Raw genomic sequence first — 18,006 nt, 5'->3', positions numbered from 1 at the left:
CAGTTATTTGGTGTTAATGGGGCAGTATATCAAGCAATACTTAGTCTTTATTTCAGTTGTAAGTCAGCAGTTAGAATGTCTGTACGGTTAGCCTAGTGGCTTTGCACTTCGCAACCATATGCCTGGGGAAGGAATGTCCTAGGTTCGATTCCCGTCGATGACGTGAGGAACTTAAGGATCTTCCTCAGCCATAGCCAAGTTAGCTGGTCTTGGGTGTGGACAGTAGGTTATTTTCTGCAGTTTATCTGGGGTTTTTCATCCCGCAAACTGGCAAACCGGTCTCGTGAACACACATGGAATACAGCCAGAAATACGGACCAAGCCACAGGCCTGATTCGTCAGCCTGTGTCAGTTTCAGAGCCCGAATAAAATTTTTTTTGGGGGAAACTAGATGGTGCCGTATCCCCCTGTAAAAAGGGGGACTCACAACTACTGTACCATCACACGGTAAGAAAGGAAGCAGTTAGAATTGAAGGAAGATGGTTTAATGTTAAATCTGGCAGTGAGACAAAGATGTACATTATCCCATCTGTTATTCATTATCTATATGGATCACATTATAAAGGAAAGTGGTATTAAACATGATATCAAAATTGGAGATGTTAATGTCAGCTCTTTGCTTTATGTGGATGATGTTATACTTCTAAATAAATATGCTACAAGTCTGCACGATTCCCTGACTAAATTGAATAACTGTTGTAATAGATATGGTATGAAGGTCAACAATAAAAATAGGCAGAATCGTTGAAAATGTCAACTGTGTTGTGAACGGAAAACTTGTGGAACAAGTAAAACATTTCAGCTACTTAGGCACGATTTTGAAGATGGTAAATTAAATATGGAAATAGACAACAGAATCAACAAAGCTGGTATGGTAGGAAGAAATTAGTCAGAACACTAATAATCAGAACACTAATAATGAGTCCTGAGAAAGAATTGATGCGTGAACAGATGGCATCAATGGCAATATCATATTAAAAACGAGGATATTAGGAAAGAACTTGACATTGTCAGAATACAGGAATATGTTAGCAGAGCTAATCTCAGGTAGTATGGTCACTTAAACAGAATGGGCAAGGAAAGATTAGCAAAACAAGTGTTCTCTGCCAGGTTGGCAGGAAAACGACCCAGAGGAAAACCAAGATATAGGCGGATTGATTCAGTACAAAGTGCCTTAGATGATAGAAATATAAGATCTGATAATGTTGGAGTCTTGACAAGTAACAGACTGATTTGGAGGAAGATTGTGGATAGGAAATTAGTAATGATGTAGTACTATCATATCCTATACACCCCTTGAGGGTATATGGCAGGAATTTGATGATGAAGATGGCTAGTGTATGAATAAATGGATCTCCCACAATGAGTCTTCTGACTCCAACTCCATGAAGATACCTGTATAATAATAATACTGAAGATGCAAAGATGTCTATGAGATGGGCAAAAATTTTATGCCAATAAATAATTAATTTTTGCATAAGGTATTTATATTAATTTAGCTGTATTTGAGTTCTTGCATGTTTACTGCAGAGGAACCTGGTATGAAGATTGAAATATCAAGCAATTAAGTTTGTATTGAAATTGTTACACAAATAATTATTCCATTTTTTTTTTTTCAAAATTGAATCCTGAAAACAGTATAACAATAAAGAATAGTGGCTAGCATCTGGTAAATGTTGTTAACTTGGAGACAGAGCCTTTAGTTTTATAATGGGGAGTGAGGGAAAACATTGAAATAAGTCTTGATTATGTATATATCACACTTTTCTAAATATATCATATAATAAAGTGTTATGAATACAGCTATATCATGCAGATGATAATTTCAACATCAAAAATATGCAAAGGCATTCCTTTGTGAATTAACTTTCTGTCCAATGAAAGTAATTTACAAATAAAGTAATTCCTTTGCCAGCCTGGTTGGCTGAGTGGTTAGCGTATCTGTTCTCCAGCCAAAAGGCTGGGGTTCGAATCCTGCTGTGGGCATGGATGTTTGTAATTGTCTGAAAATACTAGTGGTGGTGGTGGTTGGCAGTTGATGGCATTGGTGTAGATGATGAAGGTAGTTGCAGTTGGTGGAGTTGTGAAGATGGAAATCTGTAGAGTAGATGCCCTCCCTTGATGAGTCTTTGGACTCCCTGGAGGTGTTGAATGTAATTAATTGGCAGGGTGGATTATAAGTAATACTTTGTAAGTTATAAGTTACCTTTTAAATTAACTTACACACATCATGCATGAATAGTGTATTTTACAATAATTTCATATAGACTAATTTTATGAATATCTTTTATTATAGGTTTTCTTTTATTAATGCAACAGCCATCTGCTTCTTGAAATTATGTCAGTGAATACAAACCAGATTTTGGGTAGTCCTTTAGTTAATGAACCACACACAGTACCACCTTCATATAACAAAAGTTATTACAGTGGTTATACATCACCCGATGCTCTTGATCCTCAGTACTCCGGAACTTCCTCCACAGGATATTCTCAGATGAGTTCTCATTTTCATATTCATCCAACTAATAGCTCTGAATTGTTTTCTCAAAATAGTTTACATTCATTTCCATTAACAGACTTTTCCTCAAAAAATGAAACATCACATTTTTATTCCATCAAGGAAAACTCTTTTACTAGAATATCTGAAAACATGCCAGTCACTTGCAGTTATAATTCCATTTCCACAAAAAGTATGCCATTCATATGTCAAAAATCATTGAATTCAAGCTGTGTTTCTAGTAATCATGAAACTAATAGACCATTTGCTGTCTCACCAGGATTTCAACCACAGAATAAGCCTTATACTAGTCATCAGCAGAGCAGTTTAAATTTGGATAGTCTTTTTGATCCAGTAAGTATGATTTAATATAATTAATAGTTAATTACATTATTGGAGTAAAGTTCAATTAAAGTTGTATTTTTAAAATTGTAAAATTAAAATTCAGTGCATTTTGAACTTTATTTTCAAAGTTGTTATCATAGTATATGATGCCAAACAAATTATTTACATTCAACATCTGAATCAGTTTCAAAGATCCTTACAGATCTTAAAAATATATGATTAAGTTTCCCCTTTTTCCCTGTTAATTAACTCTTTTCCTTGTTACCCTCAGTTGTGAGTTCTTTGTCTGTAAATGAATTCAAGAAGAGGTATGATAGATATTATTTTGATAGTTTGGGTCTCCTGCGATGAGTCTACTGACTCCATGGAGATACCTATAATAATACCTTCCACCAAGGATAAACAGCCCCCCCCCCTCTCTCCTATCCTGCTGTGTACTAGGTTAAGTGTGATTGCTTTTCTTTTACTTTGGACAAATAGAATGCATATCCATAGATAGCCTGAAAAATTTTTTTCTGGCACAATACAGGCACTAACCTCAGTATCCTATTAGCCATCAATGTGACAGATGGCTCCTGGAGCCATCTGTTACATTGGTGTCATTTGTGTGATTGTTCAGAGAGTGCTGAAGCACTCTTACACTACCCAAATTAAACTGGATGACTGTCTTAAACTAAAATTTGGGAGAATCATATCCTTATTAATTGCAAGCAGTAAAACCTTTCTTATATATCATGTCTTATGAACTGTTGTATGATGTCACTCTGGTCCATGGCTCGTTTCTGTTGAAAGGAAAAAATTGTTGTTCTTGCTCTGCCATTTGAATTGTTTGTTTACTAATAATCTGTTACTTTCAGGTTGAAATATTTGCATTAATAAAGTGTGGCAGTGCACTAACACAAGGAATGCTGATAGCATTATTATAATCTTTCTGAAGAGAAGGTCAAGGATTGAGGGAAGGATTAAATATCTTGTTGATTGTAGAATTGTAACCATTAGATGGGAGATGTGTTTTAGATGGTGAGCTTTATTTGTAAGAGAAGTATTATTAGAACAGTTATAGATGACTGTTGGATAGTTTTAATAATACCATACTTCTGAGGGGAAAAGCTTGTGATTATATCTGCCCATGTTAATACATTTTCTTTATAATGTAAAAGAGAGATTACCATTAGGAAGTTGTGTTTATAAGGTGTCTAGAAAGACTAGTCTATTATTAGTTTCTTTTTCATAGTAAAATGGATTCTTGAATGTTGACTAAAGAAGTGAAGCAAAGAGTCTAGTGTGTTTAAGCCATGAGGCCAAACAGAAAATGCATCTGTGTATTTTTGAAACTTCAATCACAAAGTTAATCACAAACATCCATGCCCACGGTTGGATTCAAACTTGTGGGTTGGAGATCAGGTATGCTAACCACTCAACCAACCAGGTTGGCAATATGTGTTCTGATATTACGCATTCATTTTTTGTATATACAGGAAAACCTCACTTAATGCAAATTCGATATGCGCGATAATCAGTTAGTGCGATTGAGTGAAATGATACTATTTCCCCGCTTTAAGCGAGCGATTAATCATTTAATGCGATTTTTTTACGTTATGTGAAATTTTATGTTACGCAAAATTTTTGTTGCCAATCTGCAGTGAGAGGAAAAGCTGAGTCATTAAGAGACATGAAAGTGGCACTAGTAATATAATGATTGTGTGAGACCCTGGAGTATAGTGAGTCTATAATTTGGATTATATTAAATAAGAGCAAAGAATATGAAGAACAAGGAAAGTTACTACCGCTTCTTTAAGCATGCAGATCACCCAAAATAGAAGCCATTTAATGATTGAGATGGAGCATTTTCTATCACTCTGGATTGAGGATTGTAACCAAATACCTCTTAGTACATCATGAAAATTATGGAAACAACTACCGTGTATACTTGACGTTTTGATCTTCATATTAAGGTCATCATCTGAAGTATACACATATATATATACAAAGAAATAAGCTGCACTACAATCTACATGGCATGCTAAAGTTACTGACCAACTGTTACAACTATTGGCCTGATCTCTGGTGGGGAAAAAAAAACAAAAAAAAACCATTACTACATCAAAGTTAGAGTACTATTATTATTGTTATCTATTAGGTTACAAAATTAAATTAAGCTGGAGAGCAACATGTTTACAAAATAGGAAAAAATTAATAAATAAAAGACTACTTATATAAGCATACTTATAAATTAGAACCAACTGGCATGGATAGTGTCCAATAAAAGCTGAAAAATTGCTTCGAGTCCTAAAGCCAGAGTTTGCTGGAAACTAACTGTGCTGAATGTGTGCCATCCAAATGCTTGGGATTTTAATGCCACCATTATTGTTAAGATTAGAGTATTAATTAAAATTTCACAGACTTCTTTAATTTTCCGTTCATACCAGGTTTTTGTATGATGTAACGAGCAAGTACTTTTCCAATCAATTTGGTGTTGGGTGTTAAGAGCGTGATCTGAGAGGCCTGCTTCACCAAAATTGTTAAATTTAATGTGTCGTTTGTGCTCTTTTTTACAGATAGGAATTGCATCTCCAGTTTCCCCAATATAAGGTAAGTTACAGGTGCAATAGATGCAGTAAACTCCAGGATGTGCCAATGGGGGGGGAGGATCCTTAGAGGAGTTGAATATATTTTTTAATTTTAAAGGTGGTTTAAAAGTGGCATTAAGATTATAATGCCACTTTTAAAAAACACCGGCCTGGTTGGCCAAGTGGTAGTACTACATATCTGCTCTCTAGCCAAAAGGCTGCTGGTTCGAATCCTGCTGTGGGCATGGATGTTTGTGATTGTCTGTGAAAATACTAGTGATGGTAGTGGGCGGTAGATGGTAGTTGGTGGATTGAGTGGTGGAGACAGGGAGTTGTAGAGTAGGTGCACTCCCTCGATGAGTCATTGGACTCCCTGGAGGTGTTACGTAATAATAATGGTGTAGGATTCTATTAATTTTTTTCTGATAATCCTTTAATACAGTGGTTATTAACCTTTTTACTGGCCTGCACCCCCAGTGAACTTCAATTTACATTCTCACACCCCTTTGAAAGATGTGTTTTTTTTATTTGTTAGAAAAGAATATTTATTGCAAAACAATTTATTGAAAAATAGCATCAATTTTTAGTGACTAATTTGTTGTTACCTTTTCATAATAATATTTTGAAAGTGAGGTTCCTTTTTTGAAAGGGCTACGTGCATATCATCACTTGCATTTAAGCGATTTTGGGTTTTTTTTTTTATGTGCAAAAATGATGAAAATCCCATTTTGCAAAGATAGGTGGTAGCAAATGGTAGAAGTGTCTGCAGTGCTGCCTTTGCCAGTTGTGGAAATGGTTCTAACTGAGTACACCAGAATTGTTCTAAATTCCATTTGAATACGTGCACTGACTCGCATTTCAATAAGATATCTTTTTATTAAATGATCGTCGTTTATAGAGTTAAGATCCAAAAGAAATGGATCCAGTATCCACCTCTGCTCTTTGCTAATATCTCCTGTGGAAAAATATCCATGAAAAGAATTAATCAATTTTGCAAATGTATTACAATTTCAGATAAAATTGTGATTTTTTTCGTTTTCCAGAACAATTTCATCAAGCAAGGGAAAGTTTGGGAAAGTAAGGGAAATTTCATCAAGCAAGGGACCATTTTCAACTTGACGTATATAAATTTTTAGTTTTTCAATAAAAGCAAATAATTTTTTAGTAGATGTTATTATGTTCTTACCATACCCTTGCATTGATATATTTAATTCATTTAGGTGAGCGATAATATCTGCTAAGTAGGCCAATCGAATTACTGCATCTCTTCTTTCAAAGTCTAACTAAATTACAATTCTAGTTAGTAAGAAACTGAATAATCTCCTTGCACATTTCAAAAACCCTCTAAGCATACATCTCTTGGAGAGCCATCTTATGTCAGTGTGATAAAGAAGCACACTATGGTTAGCACTGATTTCTTTGCAAAAAGCACGAAAGATACGATGATTAAGCGCCTGTCCTCGAATATAATTTACTATGTTTACTGCTGTAGCTAAATATTTTTTTAAGTTCTCTGGCAAAGTTTTTGATGCAAGTGCATGGCAGTGCAACATGCAATGTGTTATTGCAACTTGCCGTACTTCTTTTTTTGATATAGGTAAAAAAACCGGAATTATTGCCTAACATCGCAGGTGCACCATCAGTACATATTGAGCTAATCACATCCATTAGTATTTGATGTTTCAAGAAAAAGTTTTTAATGTGATTAAAAACATCAGTTCCTTTTGCCGTCAGTTCCAGTTGATCACAAAAAAAAATTCTTCCAAAATTTCCTTTTCCTTTATGTATCGCATAAATACTAATAATTCACTGCAATTATCAACGTCAGTTGACTTGTCCAATTTAATACACACTTTCAGAGGACTGGTTTTAATATCTTGTACTACTTGCAGTAAAATATCCTGACTGATGTCTTGAATGCGTGATCGAATCATATTGTTTGATAATGAAATCTGCTGAATTTTCTTATGTGCTTCAGAACCTAATACAATTTCCGCAATTTCCAATGCACATAGTTTCACCAATTCTTCAGCTATTGTATGAGGCTTTTTTTTTTTTATGCACAGATATGCCACCTGATAAGAAGCTTCTAGCAAAGGCTTCTGAACTACTGCAGAGCCAAATTTTGTAATGGTACTGCTGCTATTGAATCGTGCCTTCTTAGGCTTCAAGATGTTAAGTGTGTGTCCTGAAGCTTTACCACCATGCTGCTTGCTGAAATGTTCTAACAACTTTGACGGTTTAAGATTGGAGTTTGAAAATATTTTGCAACATAAAATTCCATGTTTTCATCTGTCTTTCTCTGTTGCACAAGTAAATAACATAATCATCTTTCCATTGGTGTCTTTTTGACATGGCAAGGATTATTACAAATAATAAATTAATATTTACATATTATTTAACTATGCATTTGGCCATGGTTCCTTAAGAAAATTATAAAATAACATGTAAACAAAAATTAATTTGAGTTCTTACTGAATTATCAATTGTTCTTTACTTACTGATTATGTCCGGTAAAACAAAAAAATAGCGTTCATTTGTCACTTGATCCACTTTGTTGATTTGTACACAACGAAATGATATTCCTCATGACAATGGCGAGTGTATGTGCAGCAAGTATCCGTGCGTTCAGCTTGGGCATATTCATGAGTGTTTGTGAGCAGCAGTACATTTGGGATATTTTTTGAATATAGTGATTTTTAATTTCTTAAAATGTAACAAATAAAAAATATGTATATTAAGTTCTAACATTATTGAAGAAATCAGTACAATTAGAAAAAACTTGCATTTAATGAACTGGATAACGAAGATGTGAGAAACTTGCTCGATTCCCATTCAGAACAGTTAGTGAGAATGATCTCCCTCAACTAGAAGAACAGCGTGCATATGAAGAAGAAGATAAGGAGTGTGAACAAGAAGAGAACGTTATGACTAAAAAGCTAACCGCAAAAGAACTTGAGCTAGTTTTCAATCATATTGAGCATGCTAAGGAAATTTTATTTGATGCTGATCCTGATATGGAATGAAGATCGAAGTTCTCCGAAATCTTGATAAAGCGATCGCCAGCTATCACAAATTGCATGACAAGATGAAAACGTCGAGCACGATTCAAACATCTTTACTTAATTTTTTTTTAAAAAAGTAGCTTAATCAAATGTTTAGACATTAAATAAAAATTTAAGCAATTGATTTTTATTAACTTTGATGATTTTATCCTCTTATATAGCATCATCATCATCAAATTCCTGCCATGTACCCACAAGGGGTGTACAGGATATGATAGTACTACATGAAAAAATTATATCATTACTAACTTCCTATCTACAATTTTCCTCCAAATCAGTCTGTTATTTGTCAAGACTCCAACATTATCAAATCTTACATTTCTATCATCAGCACTTTGTACCGTATCAATCCACCTATATCTTGGTCTTCCTCTGGGTCGTTTTGCTGCCAACCTGCCAGAGAACACTTGTTTTGCTCTAATATAGCTTATACTGTAATTTGTTTTCCAAAATTTACGCTAACTGATGGGTGAATTATAAATATTCCTACTGTTTATTGTATTCACTTAAGGTGATTTCATTTAATGCTCATTAATTGATGAATTAATTAATCATATTAAATGAGATTTTCCTGTATATCTTTGATCATTTCAATAATTTGCAGTGATATCTTTCTTAATGTCAGTACCTTCAAGATATCCTGTAATCTGATTCTGTCAAAAGCCTTCTCCAAGTCAGTGGAATACATAAATATTGGTTTGGTAAATTCTATTGCTTTTTCTGTTATTTGCTTTATAACAAATATAGTATCAGTACATGATCTTCATTACAGAATCCTTGTTCATAATAATTTAGTCTAGAGTCTAATTCTTCTTTGATAATTATATATTTTTAGGGTAGTGTAGAGTAAGTTTATTCCTTGATAGTTTTGTTACTTTTTAAATATTGGTCTTGTAATATTCTGTCTTTTCTCAAAGACAGAATATTATATGATAATGGTCTGAAAAGTTCTTGACCTAACAATGAAAAAACGGATTTATAATTTCAAAATTATTTTTATTTTTCAACATAATCTCCCTTAAGACTAATACATCTATTCCAGCGATGCTTCATTGCCATTATCCTGTCCCTGTAGTGGTTCTCAGTAAGATCTGCAAAATACCCCTCTACAGTTGCAATCACCTTTTGATTCGAAGAAAAATGCTGACCAGCAAGGAAGAGTTTTAGTTTTGGAAAGAGGTAGAAGTCAGAGGGAGCCAAATCCGGGGAATAGGGCAGATGTTCCAACAATTCATAGTGCAGATCCCTTAATTTTCCCATTGCCCAAACACTTTTGTGGACAGGTGCATTGTCCTGATGAAAGATGATTTTTTTCTTCTGCAAATTGAGTCTTTTCTCACAAATGTTTAGTCTGGTTAAAAGATTGGAATAATATTCCCCGGTTACTGTTTTACCCTTTTCAAGATAATAAACAAAATACCTTTAGCATCTCAAAACACCAATGCCATAACCTTTCCTGCTGATGGAACCGACTTTGTCTTCTTTGGTGCTGAACAACCGGCTTCTGTCCACTGTTTTGACTGCTGTTTGGATTCTGGTGTGTAATAGTGAATCCAAGTCATCCATAGTAACAAATATATGCACAAAATCAGTTTTAATCTTGTTTAAACGCTCCAAGCACTGTTTGGAAATTTTCATGTGAGTGCGTTTTTGATCTGCTGTGAGCAAGCATGGCACCCATCTTGTGCAAAGCTTTTTTCATTTGCAATTCTTCATGCAAAATATATCCTACACGTTCTTTTGAAATGCCTATAGTGTCAGCAATTTCATGCACTTTGATTTGTCATGTGCATTCATGCACTAGCTGGTCATCCAATACCATATTGTGCACTTGATCAATGATTTCTGGTATTGTTACACTTTTTGGACGTCGTTCACGTGGATCATCTTCAAGGCTGGTATAGCCACGTTTAAACTCGGCAGTCCATTGCTTAATTGTGAAAAACGAAGGAGAAGAGTGCCCATAAACTTTTCTGAACTTCGAATGAATTTCTTTTGGCGTTAAACCTTCTTTTACAAAGAATTTTATAACCGCACAATATTCAATTTTATCCATTTCAAGGGATACAGACAACACTTTTGCTTCAGACAGCTGTATGAAACAAACTACTTGATAGAATGACTTGCAGTTTCACATGGATGCTTATGACAGATGTACCAACTTAGAAAAAAAAAATCTTGCCGATAGTGTTGCCATCTATGGTCAAGGCCAAGAACTTTTCAGACCACCCTCTTATGTTTAATTAAATTTCTCACGTTTTCAGTCGTTTCTTTACTTTCATATTTTAGCATTTCATTATAAATTTCATCATTTCTAGCTGAATGAGGACAAATATTATTGTCTTATAGGATAAATGTCTCTCCGACTACACCCATATACAGAATAACATAGGGTCCAGGACCTCATCTTTTATAAGTTGCAGCATTCATGATTCGACTAGGAAGCACATACATGTGGGTATATCCATTCAGCAAGAAGCTTCCCTAAACCATCATAATCTCTCTCTCATAAGTATCCCTTTCATGTATATTATATATATATATATATATAGAGAGAGAGAGGTGATAGCATGTCCCTGTTTTTCTCCACATCAGAGCATACTCCTGGTATTGCTCTTCTTATAGCAAATTGGAACTGCTCTGTGAACAGTTCCAAATCCCCATTGGTCTCGAGTCCAGTTGATAGTGAGCCTGGCCCATTTTAAATGCTCTCTCCTGTGATCTGGAGTTAGGGACATGCAGACCACCTTTGTGAAGCCTTTTGCACACATTGAAAACAGATACCAATGTTCCTGTAACCAATGCAAGGTCAGATCATAGCTGATTTATCACTCTTGGTTAGGCAAGCAGATAATCTGAGATATTAGTCACCCACTGTTGTCATAGTCCCATGGCCCTCCTTCACTGCATCTCCTGGATACTCTTTGTAACTGTTGGAATTGGTTTCACAGTCTGTGAACCATGGATTGACTTGCAAGCAACCATCTGGCTACCTCTGACAGACTTTGATTGACTTCTAGTCTTACAGTATCTTGCCATCTGAATTCATCGGTTAAATGATATCTTGCAGCCATATCCAAGAAGTTTGATATCATAAAATTCTTTTGTTCTCACTTCTTACATGAAATGTGAAACCAATGAGAAACTACTCCAAAATACCCACTTTTATGAAATGACTGATTTGCATATACTGACAGAGCTACCCATCTGTATACAATAACCAGACTCGACTCGAGTATCACTTTCTATGTAATATACCTGGCTTTGAAATGTGCCCAATTATTGCAGTTTTTCTCTTTGTTCCTTAATTTATAGAAACCAGCACATAAGAAAAGATGATGTCCAGTCCTGATGTAACTACATAGGATATAGACTCATGTGTCACACTATGAAGATATGGGAAAGAGTAATAGAGAAGAGATTGCAAGACTTGGTGTCATTTAGTGAAGGGCAATCTGGTTATATGCCTGGCTGGGGAACTAATGCCATCTTCGCTTTAAACAGCTCATAAAAAGGAGAGCAACATGGAACTCGTTCTAGTCTTCACTGATTTGGATAAGAGATATGGAGAAGCATGAAGAAAATGATCCCAGAAAAGTATATACATCTTGTTTAAGACATGTATGACAGTAGCAAAACAAGGGTGAGATATGGAGTAGAAACCATTGAAGCATTTCCAGCTAAAATGAGGATTCATCAAGGGTCAGCTCCCAGCCCCTTGTTATTTATCATGTTCTTGGATGTGTTGACAGAAACAGTAAGAACTGAATCACCCTGAATGATGATGTGGTAATTTACACAAAGTCTGAGCAGGAAGCTGTAGAAAGACTTGAACAATTGGGGAAAGTGTTGGAAGGTAGTGACTTGAGAATCAATAAAAATAAGACACAGTACATGTATTGTAGTGAAGCACCAGGGAATATAACATTATAAGGCACAGACAAGCCACAAGTGTCTGAGTTTACATACCTAAAATCATGTGTTGAAAGTGATGAATACCAGGACTTAGAATTCAGGAATGAGGAGGATCCAGCATGGATAAACTGGAAGATTTCAGTTATCTTATGTGATACAAAAGTGTTTAGCAAGTTAAAAGGAAAGATCTATAAGATGTTGGTCTTGCTACCATCTGATGTATAGTGGTGAGACCTAGCAGATAACCAAGAGATGGAAGAAGAGAATGGCTGTAGCTGAAATGAGAATGCTAAAACTTGCAAGTGGTGTAACACGATTGGATAAGATTAAAAACTCACTAATTAAGAGACGAATGAAGGTAATCCAAGTATCTGTGAAGATTGGGGAATCAAGGTTGAGATTGTTTGATCATGTTATGCATTGAGACGAAATCTATGTGGGAAGGAGAGTGCTGGAGATGAAACCAGGCAAAAAAAGTAAAGAGGAGAGAGTGAGATGAGACAACATACAGAATGAGAGAAAGAATACTCCCCAGAGAGAGAGAGAGAGAGAGAGAGAGAGAGATTGACCTCAATGGAAAAGGAATAGAGAACAGTTTTTGAAAAGATGGGAAGAGACTGTAACAGACCACAAGGCCTATTACTGAAAGGAGAAGAAGAAGATTAATGACCCCTCTCTTATTAATACACTTCACTCACTTGCATCTTCTACATCTGATCACTGTTCATCAGGATTGGCATCGATAATTCCCCGACTCTGTCAGGTGCATGTAGCAATTGATTAACACTCATTTTCAGTTCACCTCCAAACTTGTACAATAAATTTCTCCTTCTCTTCATTCTTCTTTTCTGCTGCCTTCTGGAACAGTCTCCCACCTTATGTGTTTCCCAAGAAATAGTTACAGCTGTTCAATTGAAACATAAATAAGTTCCTTCTTGCCTGTTCACAATACTAGCATACTGTAGGTAGACCGACCTCTCTTGGTTGAGTTCTCCATAGAAGAAGGGAGAAAAAAAACTGCTAAGTAGTAATTACCTGAGGCAGAATGATACGAAGGGCTTGTGAGTTTTAATCTCTGTTTTGATCTGATTGCACCCTAAGATTTGTCTATAAACATCTGCCAGTTGGGATGAGTGATCATGCAAGCATTATCTGGTAAGTGGCTAAACTTATGGAATTTTCCGTTCAGAAAGAATATGTGCAGAATTACAGAGTTGATAATTACAACAAACTTATTAGACTGCTTGGAACAATGCTATGATGTAAAAAAATTGCAAGGGAAGAAATAAAGTTGATAAATACTGTTTGTAGTACTTCCAGGAAATTGATAAGACTTATCATTGATAAAATGACAAAAATTCCTTGACCTATCCATGGTACTGATGTACTATACTATAAGTATGCAACCTCTCATGTAATGGAGATATACACACACACAAAAAAGTAAAAACATAACCATGTTACTAAAGCAAGAACATCCCTTAACGGATCCATGCTGATAAGGACAATAGATAAATTGCCCTTATCTGCCCAATTTCATATATGCATTCTTACCAGTTATTTCAAAATCTTAACAACCACAGAAGAAATACAAACTGTCTATAGTTTGATGCTTTCATTCTACAATCACCCTTATGCAGTGGCGCTAGACTATCCTCCTCCCACTCCTCAGAAATTTCCTCCATTGGAAGGCTTCATTAAAACAGCCAAGTTGGTGGCATTATCAGTTCCTTAGCACATTTCCTTGTAACATATTGAAAATTTCCATCTAGTATCACAGCCTTACTTATCTAAAGTATTCAGAGTACATTCTCTTCATTCACTTCTAATCCTTCATCCTACCTTATCTCTCTCTAGGAATAAAGTGTGCTTTACAAGGTTGGAACATCCTAATAAAGTGATTATTTAAATAGCTCAACTATGTTATCTGCCTTGGTCACCCAACTACCATCTCCATCTAACAAGATCGTCCTTCTGAAATCATTTTTCCTCTTACTGGCCACATAGCAAAAGAACTTATCAGTAAAAATTAAAGATAGAAACTCAAACTTATGTGGAAGTAATTTAATATATGTAAAATTTTCACCTCAGTATCAAAGGCATCTTCAGTATGTTATCAGTGTAACACAAAATAATTCATTTTAAGAACACCACTAACACAGCAGACTGCTAGTAAATTCCTGATTTAAAAAAAAATTAAATAAATAAAAAATAAATTAAAATTAAAAAGTTAATATAATGAGATAATCAGGAATTTGCATACGATTGATACAATAATTATTATTATTATTGTTACATGACAGCTCCAGGGAGTCCAAGGACTCATTGAGGGAGGGCACCTACTCTACAACTCTGTCTCCACCACTCATAATCCACCAACTACAACGAGCTGCAAATGCCATCTACTTCCCACCACCATCACTAGTATTTCCACAGACAATCACAAACATCCATTCCCATGGTAGGCTTCGAACCCACAGCCTTTTGGCTGGAGAGTGGAAAGCTAACCACTCGGCCAACCAGGCCAGCTAGTATTTCCTATAAAGGGTGCTTTTAATGGTATAATAGCATCAAAAATAATTTAAGTTCTCTGGTGCAGCTCTCACCATAGAACTAAACTATCTTTGCAATACTTTTTTGGCCAATGGCTACAGCTCCTACAAAATAGATAAAATACTATATGGCCCTCCTACTTCCTCCTTCTCCAACACACAAGAACAAAACATCACTATTCCTATCCCCTATATCTACAGTACATTTGAAAAAGATAGCCAAAGTACTAATAAACTATAACCTTCACAACCACCATTAAACCACTACATGTCAAATATCAATTCTGATCTGCTCTCCTAGGGACAAACTCAACCCTTTTGCATATCCTGGAGTGTTTGAAGTTCCCTGTGACTATGGACAGATAGGAAGATCTGTTACCCACCTTGGAGAACATAAGAAATACATTCGTTACTATTATTATGAAAAATCTGCCAGTCAGATTTTCCATAATCCCTTCACACAGGATTAGATGGAAGAAAACCAGTGTCTTACATAGAAGTCATTACAGGTCAGAAAGATTATTTTTAGAATCAGCAATGGCTGTGACGCATTCTCCTAACCTTAAAATGTCTGTATGCATTAATTTTCCAAAAATTTGGGAGACTGTTATCCTAAGATTGATTCTTCCATAATTGTAATACTTCTTTTTTTACATTAGAGGATGCTAAATTAGGACTTTACATCTTTTGTCCATTGTGATTTGAATTCTTTCTGTTACTCATTGTCACATGTAAATGTAACATGTTTTACTCTGAAGATGTTGGTTTGAAATCCAGTGATATATAAGCCAGTATTAATATACATTTTTAAATATTTTAGTTTCCACAAAGGGATAACCAAAGTCCATCAGATCTGTTTAAGTTCAGTCGGTGTAGAAAGATTTCACAGCTCTCTCTTTACTTAACCACTTTACAAGGAATTTACTTTTATGCAAGAGTTTAGTTTCTTCCTAAGAAGAATCTATATGTAGTCAAGATGGCATGTTCTGCTAGGACAGACTACTCAGGCTACTTGTATACTTGGTATACAGTTTATGCTCCTCACAAAGGACTTCTGCAGAACTACCAGACTGCCCAAAGTGACTTTAGGAGTAAGGGATCTGATAGACACCTGGAAAGCTGAAAAGGAAAAGCTTGTCTTCAGGTGAGAACGGAAAGTAGAAATCTTCCTGACAGGATGAAAGGATACTGCAGTATTAAGAGGTCTTAGAACTTTAGCAATATGTTCAGAAATTTCTTTAATATAAGAAAGTGGAATCCTAGAGATATCTTTGGGACTGGTATCTAAAGTTGTTAAAAGTTTTCTTGATAAAGAACTCATTAAATCATTTTTAATAAAGGTGGATTTGATATAATTCAATTCTTGCTATAGCAGGTCTTCAGTGGAACATATATTATGAGCACAATGTAATAAGGTCTTAATGGTTCCAACTTCTTGACTGGGATGATGAAGAGTAACATGGACATAACAATCAGTATGTTTCTTTTCAAAAGCTGAAAATTGTAAACTACCATCTGTCTAAAAAGAATTAATACTGTATATCTAAAGAGATTAGTTGATTGTTTTTCTCCTTCAAGGTAAATTGAATTCTAGGATAAAGCATATTTATTTTTGTGACAAATGGTTTCAAATCTGATGATGATTCTTTCCATATTGCAAAAATATCATCCACATATCTATACCACACTGTAGGTTTAGAAGAAATGCCTTTAAGAAGATGATCTTCAAAATGCTCCATGTAGTAATTGGCAAGAGTAGGAGAGATAGGACTATCCATAACTGTACCTTCTTCAACCTGTTGGTATAATTTCTCTTATATACTGAAATAACCAGAGTGGATTACAAAGTCAAAAGGTTTGATGATATCCATGGAAAATCTTGTTTTAAAATAAATTAATAGTATCTGTTAAAGGAATGCACATGAAAAGAGTATTATCTCTTTTCATGTGCATCAGTAGATTAGTATGAAGACTAATCTAAATCTGAAGGTTGCAAATGTAGATTACAATCTTTTGTTTTAAAATATAAAGCGCTCTTAATGTGAGAAGTAGATTTTCCAGTAAATGAACATAATAACATAAACAAGTGTTTGAAAACTATATGTGGAGCAGCCGATGTATAGCCAGAGTCAGGATCAGGGAAATGGAGTGGTTAGACCAAAGAGAAAGAGGTGTGGTATAGCAGCTAGAATAGAGAATGTTGGTGCTAGTGGAATGGGGATTGTTATGTTTGTATACAAATGTAAGGATTATTCAAAATAAGAGAGCTGAGTTTGTTGCATTGATTGAATCAGTATGTCCAAAAATAATTGGTATAAGTGAAGCTTGGTTGTCTGAGGATGATGTGATGTCAGGAATAAAAATGTAAGGATAGGAAGGTGAAAAGAAGAGGGAGAGTGATGTTAATGATTGCAGAGGAATTGTGTCCACAAAGTATGGAAATTGATGGTGCATGTGCAGATTTTGAATCTGTGTGGTGTGAAGTTTAAATTAACAGGCTAGTATATCTGATAGGATGTTGTTATAGGCCTGGGAATGTAAAGAATACTGATTGCGAAAGGTTTAGGTATATTGGTTGGGCATGTAAAAAGAAAGTGATCCTGATGGGAGACTTTGAATTTCTGAGGGATAAATATCTTAAGCAATATGTGGCTGAAGCATCTGGAGGCTTTAATGTTTTGGATTTGGATGACTTCGCAAGATGTTGTTAATGAGGTATATTGGTGAGAGTGATCACGAGGTACTTGTTTGGGAAGCAGTGAAACAAGAAAAGGCTACTGCCAAAAACAGATATATGTGGAAGTATAAGGTAGATGATTATGGGAAGCTCTGTAGTCTGCTAGCATCAACACATTGGGTATATGAGCTGTGCAGAAAACATATTGACAGTGCATGGAAACTCATAAGGCAGTATCTGATACAAGCAATGTATAACTGCATATCGAGGGTTAAGTGAGTAAATAAAGTAGGAGTGAAATGGATGAACAGTGAAATCAAGCAAACTGTATTGTAAAAGAAAATGCTATGGAGAAGGTACAAGACAGTTGGTGTCAATCAGATCC

At 35.2% G+C, this 18,006-nt stretch overlaps 1 protein-coding gene across 1 annotated transcript in view; it reads left to right on the top strand.

Annotated features, from left to right (window-relative positions):
- Positions 1-2,338: 2,338 nt before the first annotated feature.
- Positions 2,339-18,006, top strand: part of LOC150099484 (protein transport protein Sec24C-like) — a 182,211-nt gene continuing 166,543 nt past the window's right edge. Inside the window, exon 1 of the mRNA XM_090403444.1 lies at positions 2,339-2,851. Coding sequence (XP_090259570.1) covers positions 2,339-2,851 — 513 coding nt within the window. The remainder of the gene's footprint in view (positions 2,852-18,006) is intronic.

The sequence above is a fragment of the Typopeltis vanoorti genome, chromosome 14 (genome assembly GCF_054136105.1).
Source record: "Typopeltis vanoorti isolate ZY-2024b chromosome 14, IOZ_Tvanoo_1.0, whole genome shotgun sequence".
NCBI classification, from domain to species: domain Eukaryota; kingdom Metazoa; phylum Arthropoda; class Arachnida; order Uropygi; family Thelyphonidae; genus Typopeltis; species Typopeltis vanoorti.
This window is presented reverse-complemented; position numbering and strand designations above follow the sequence as displayed.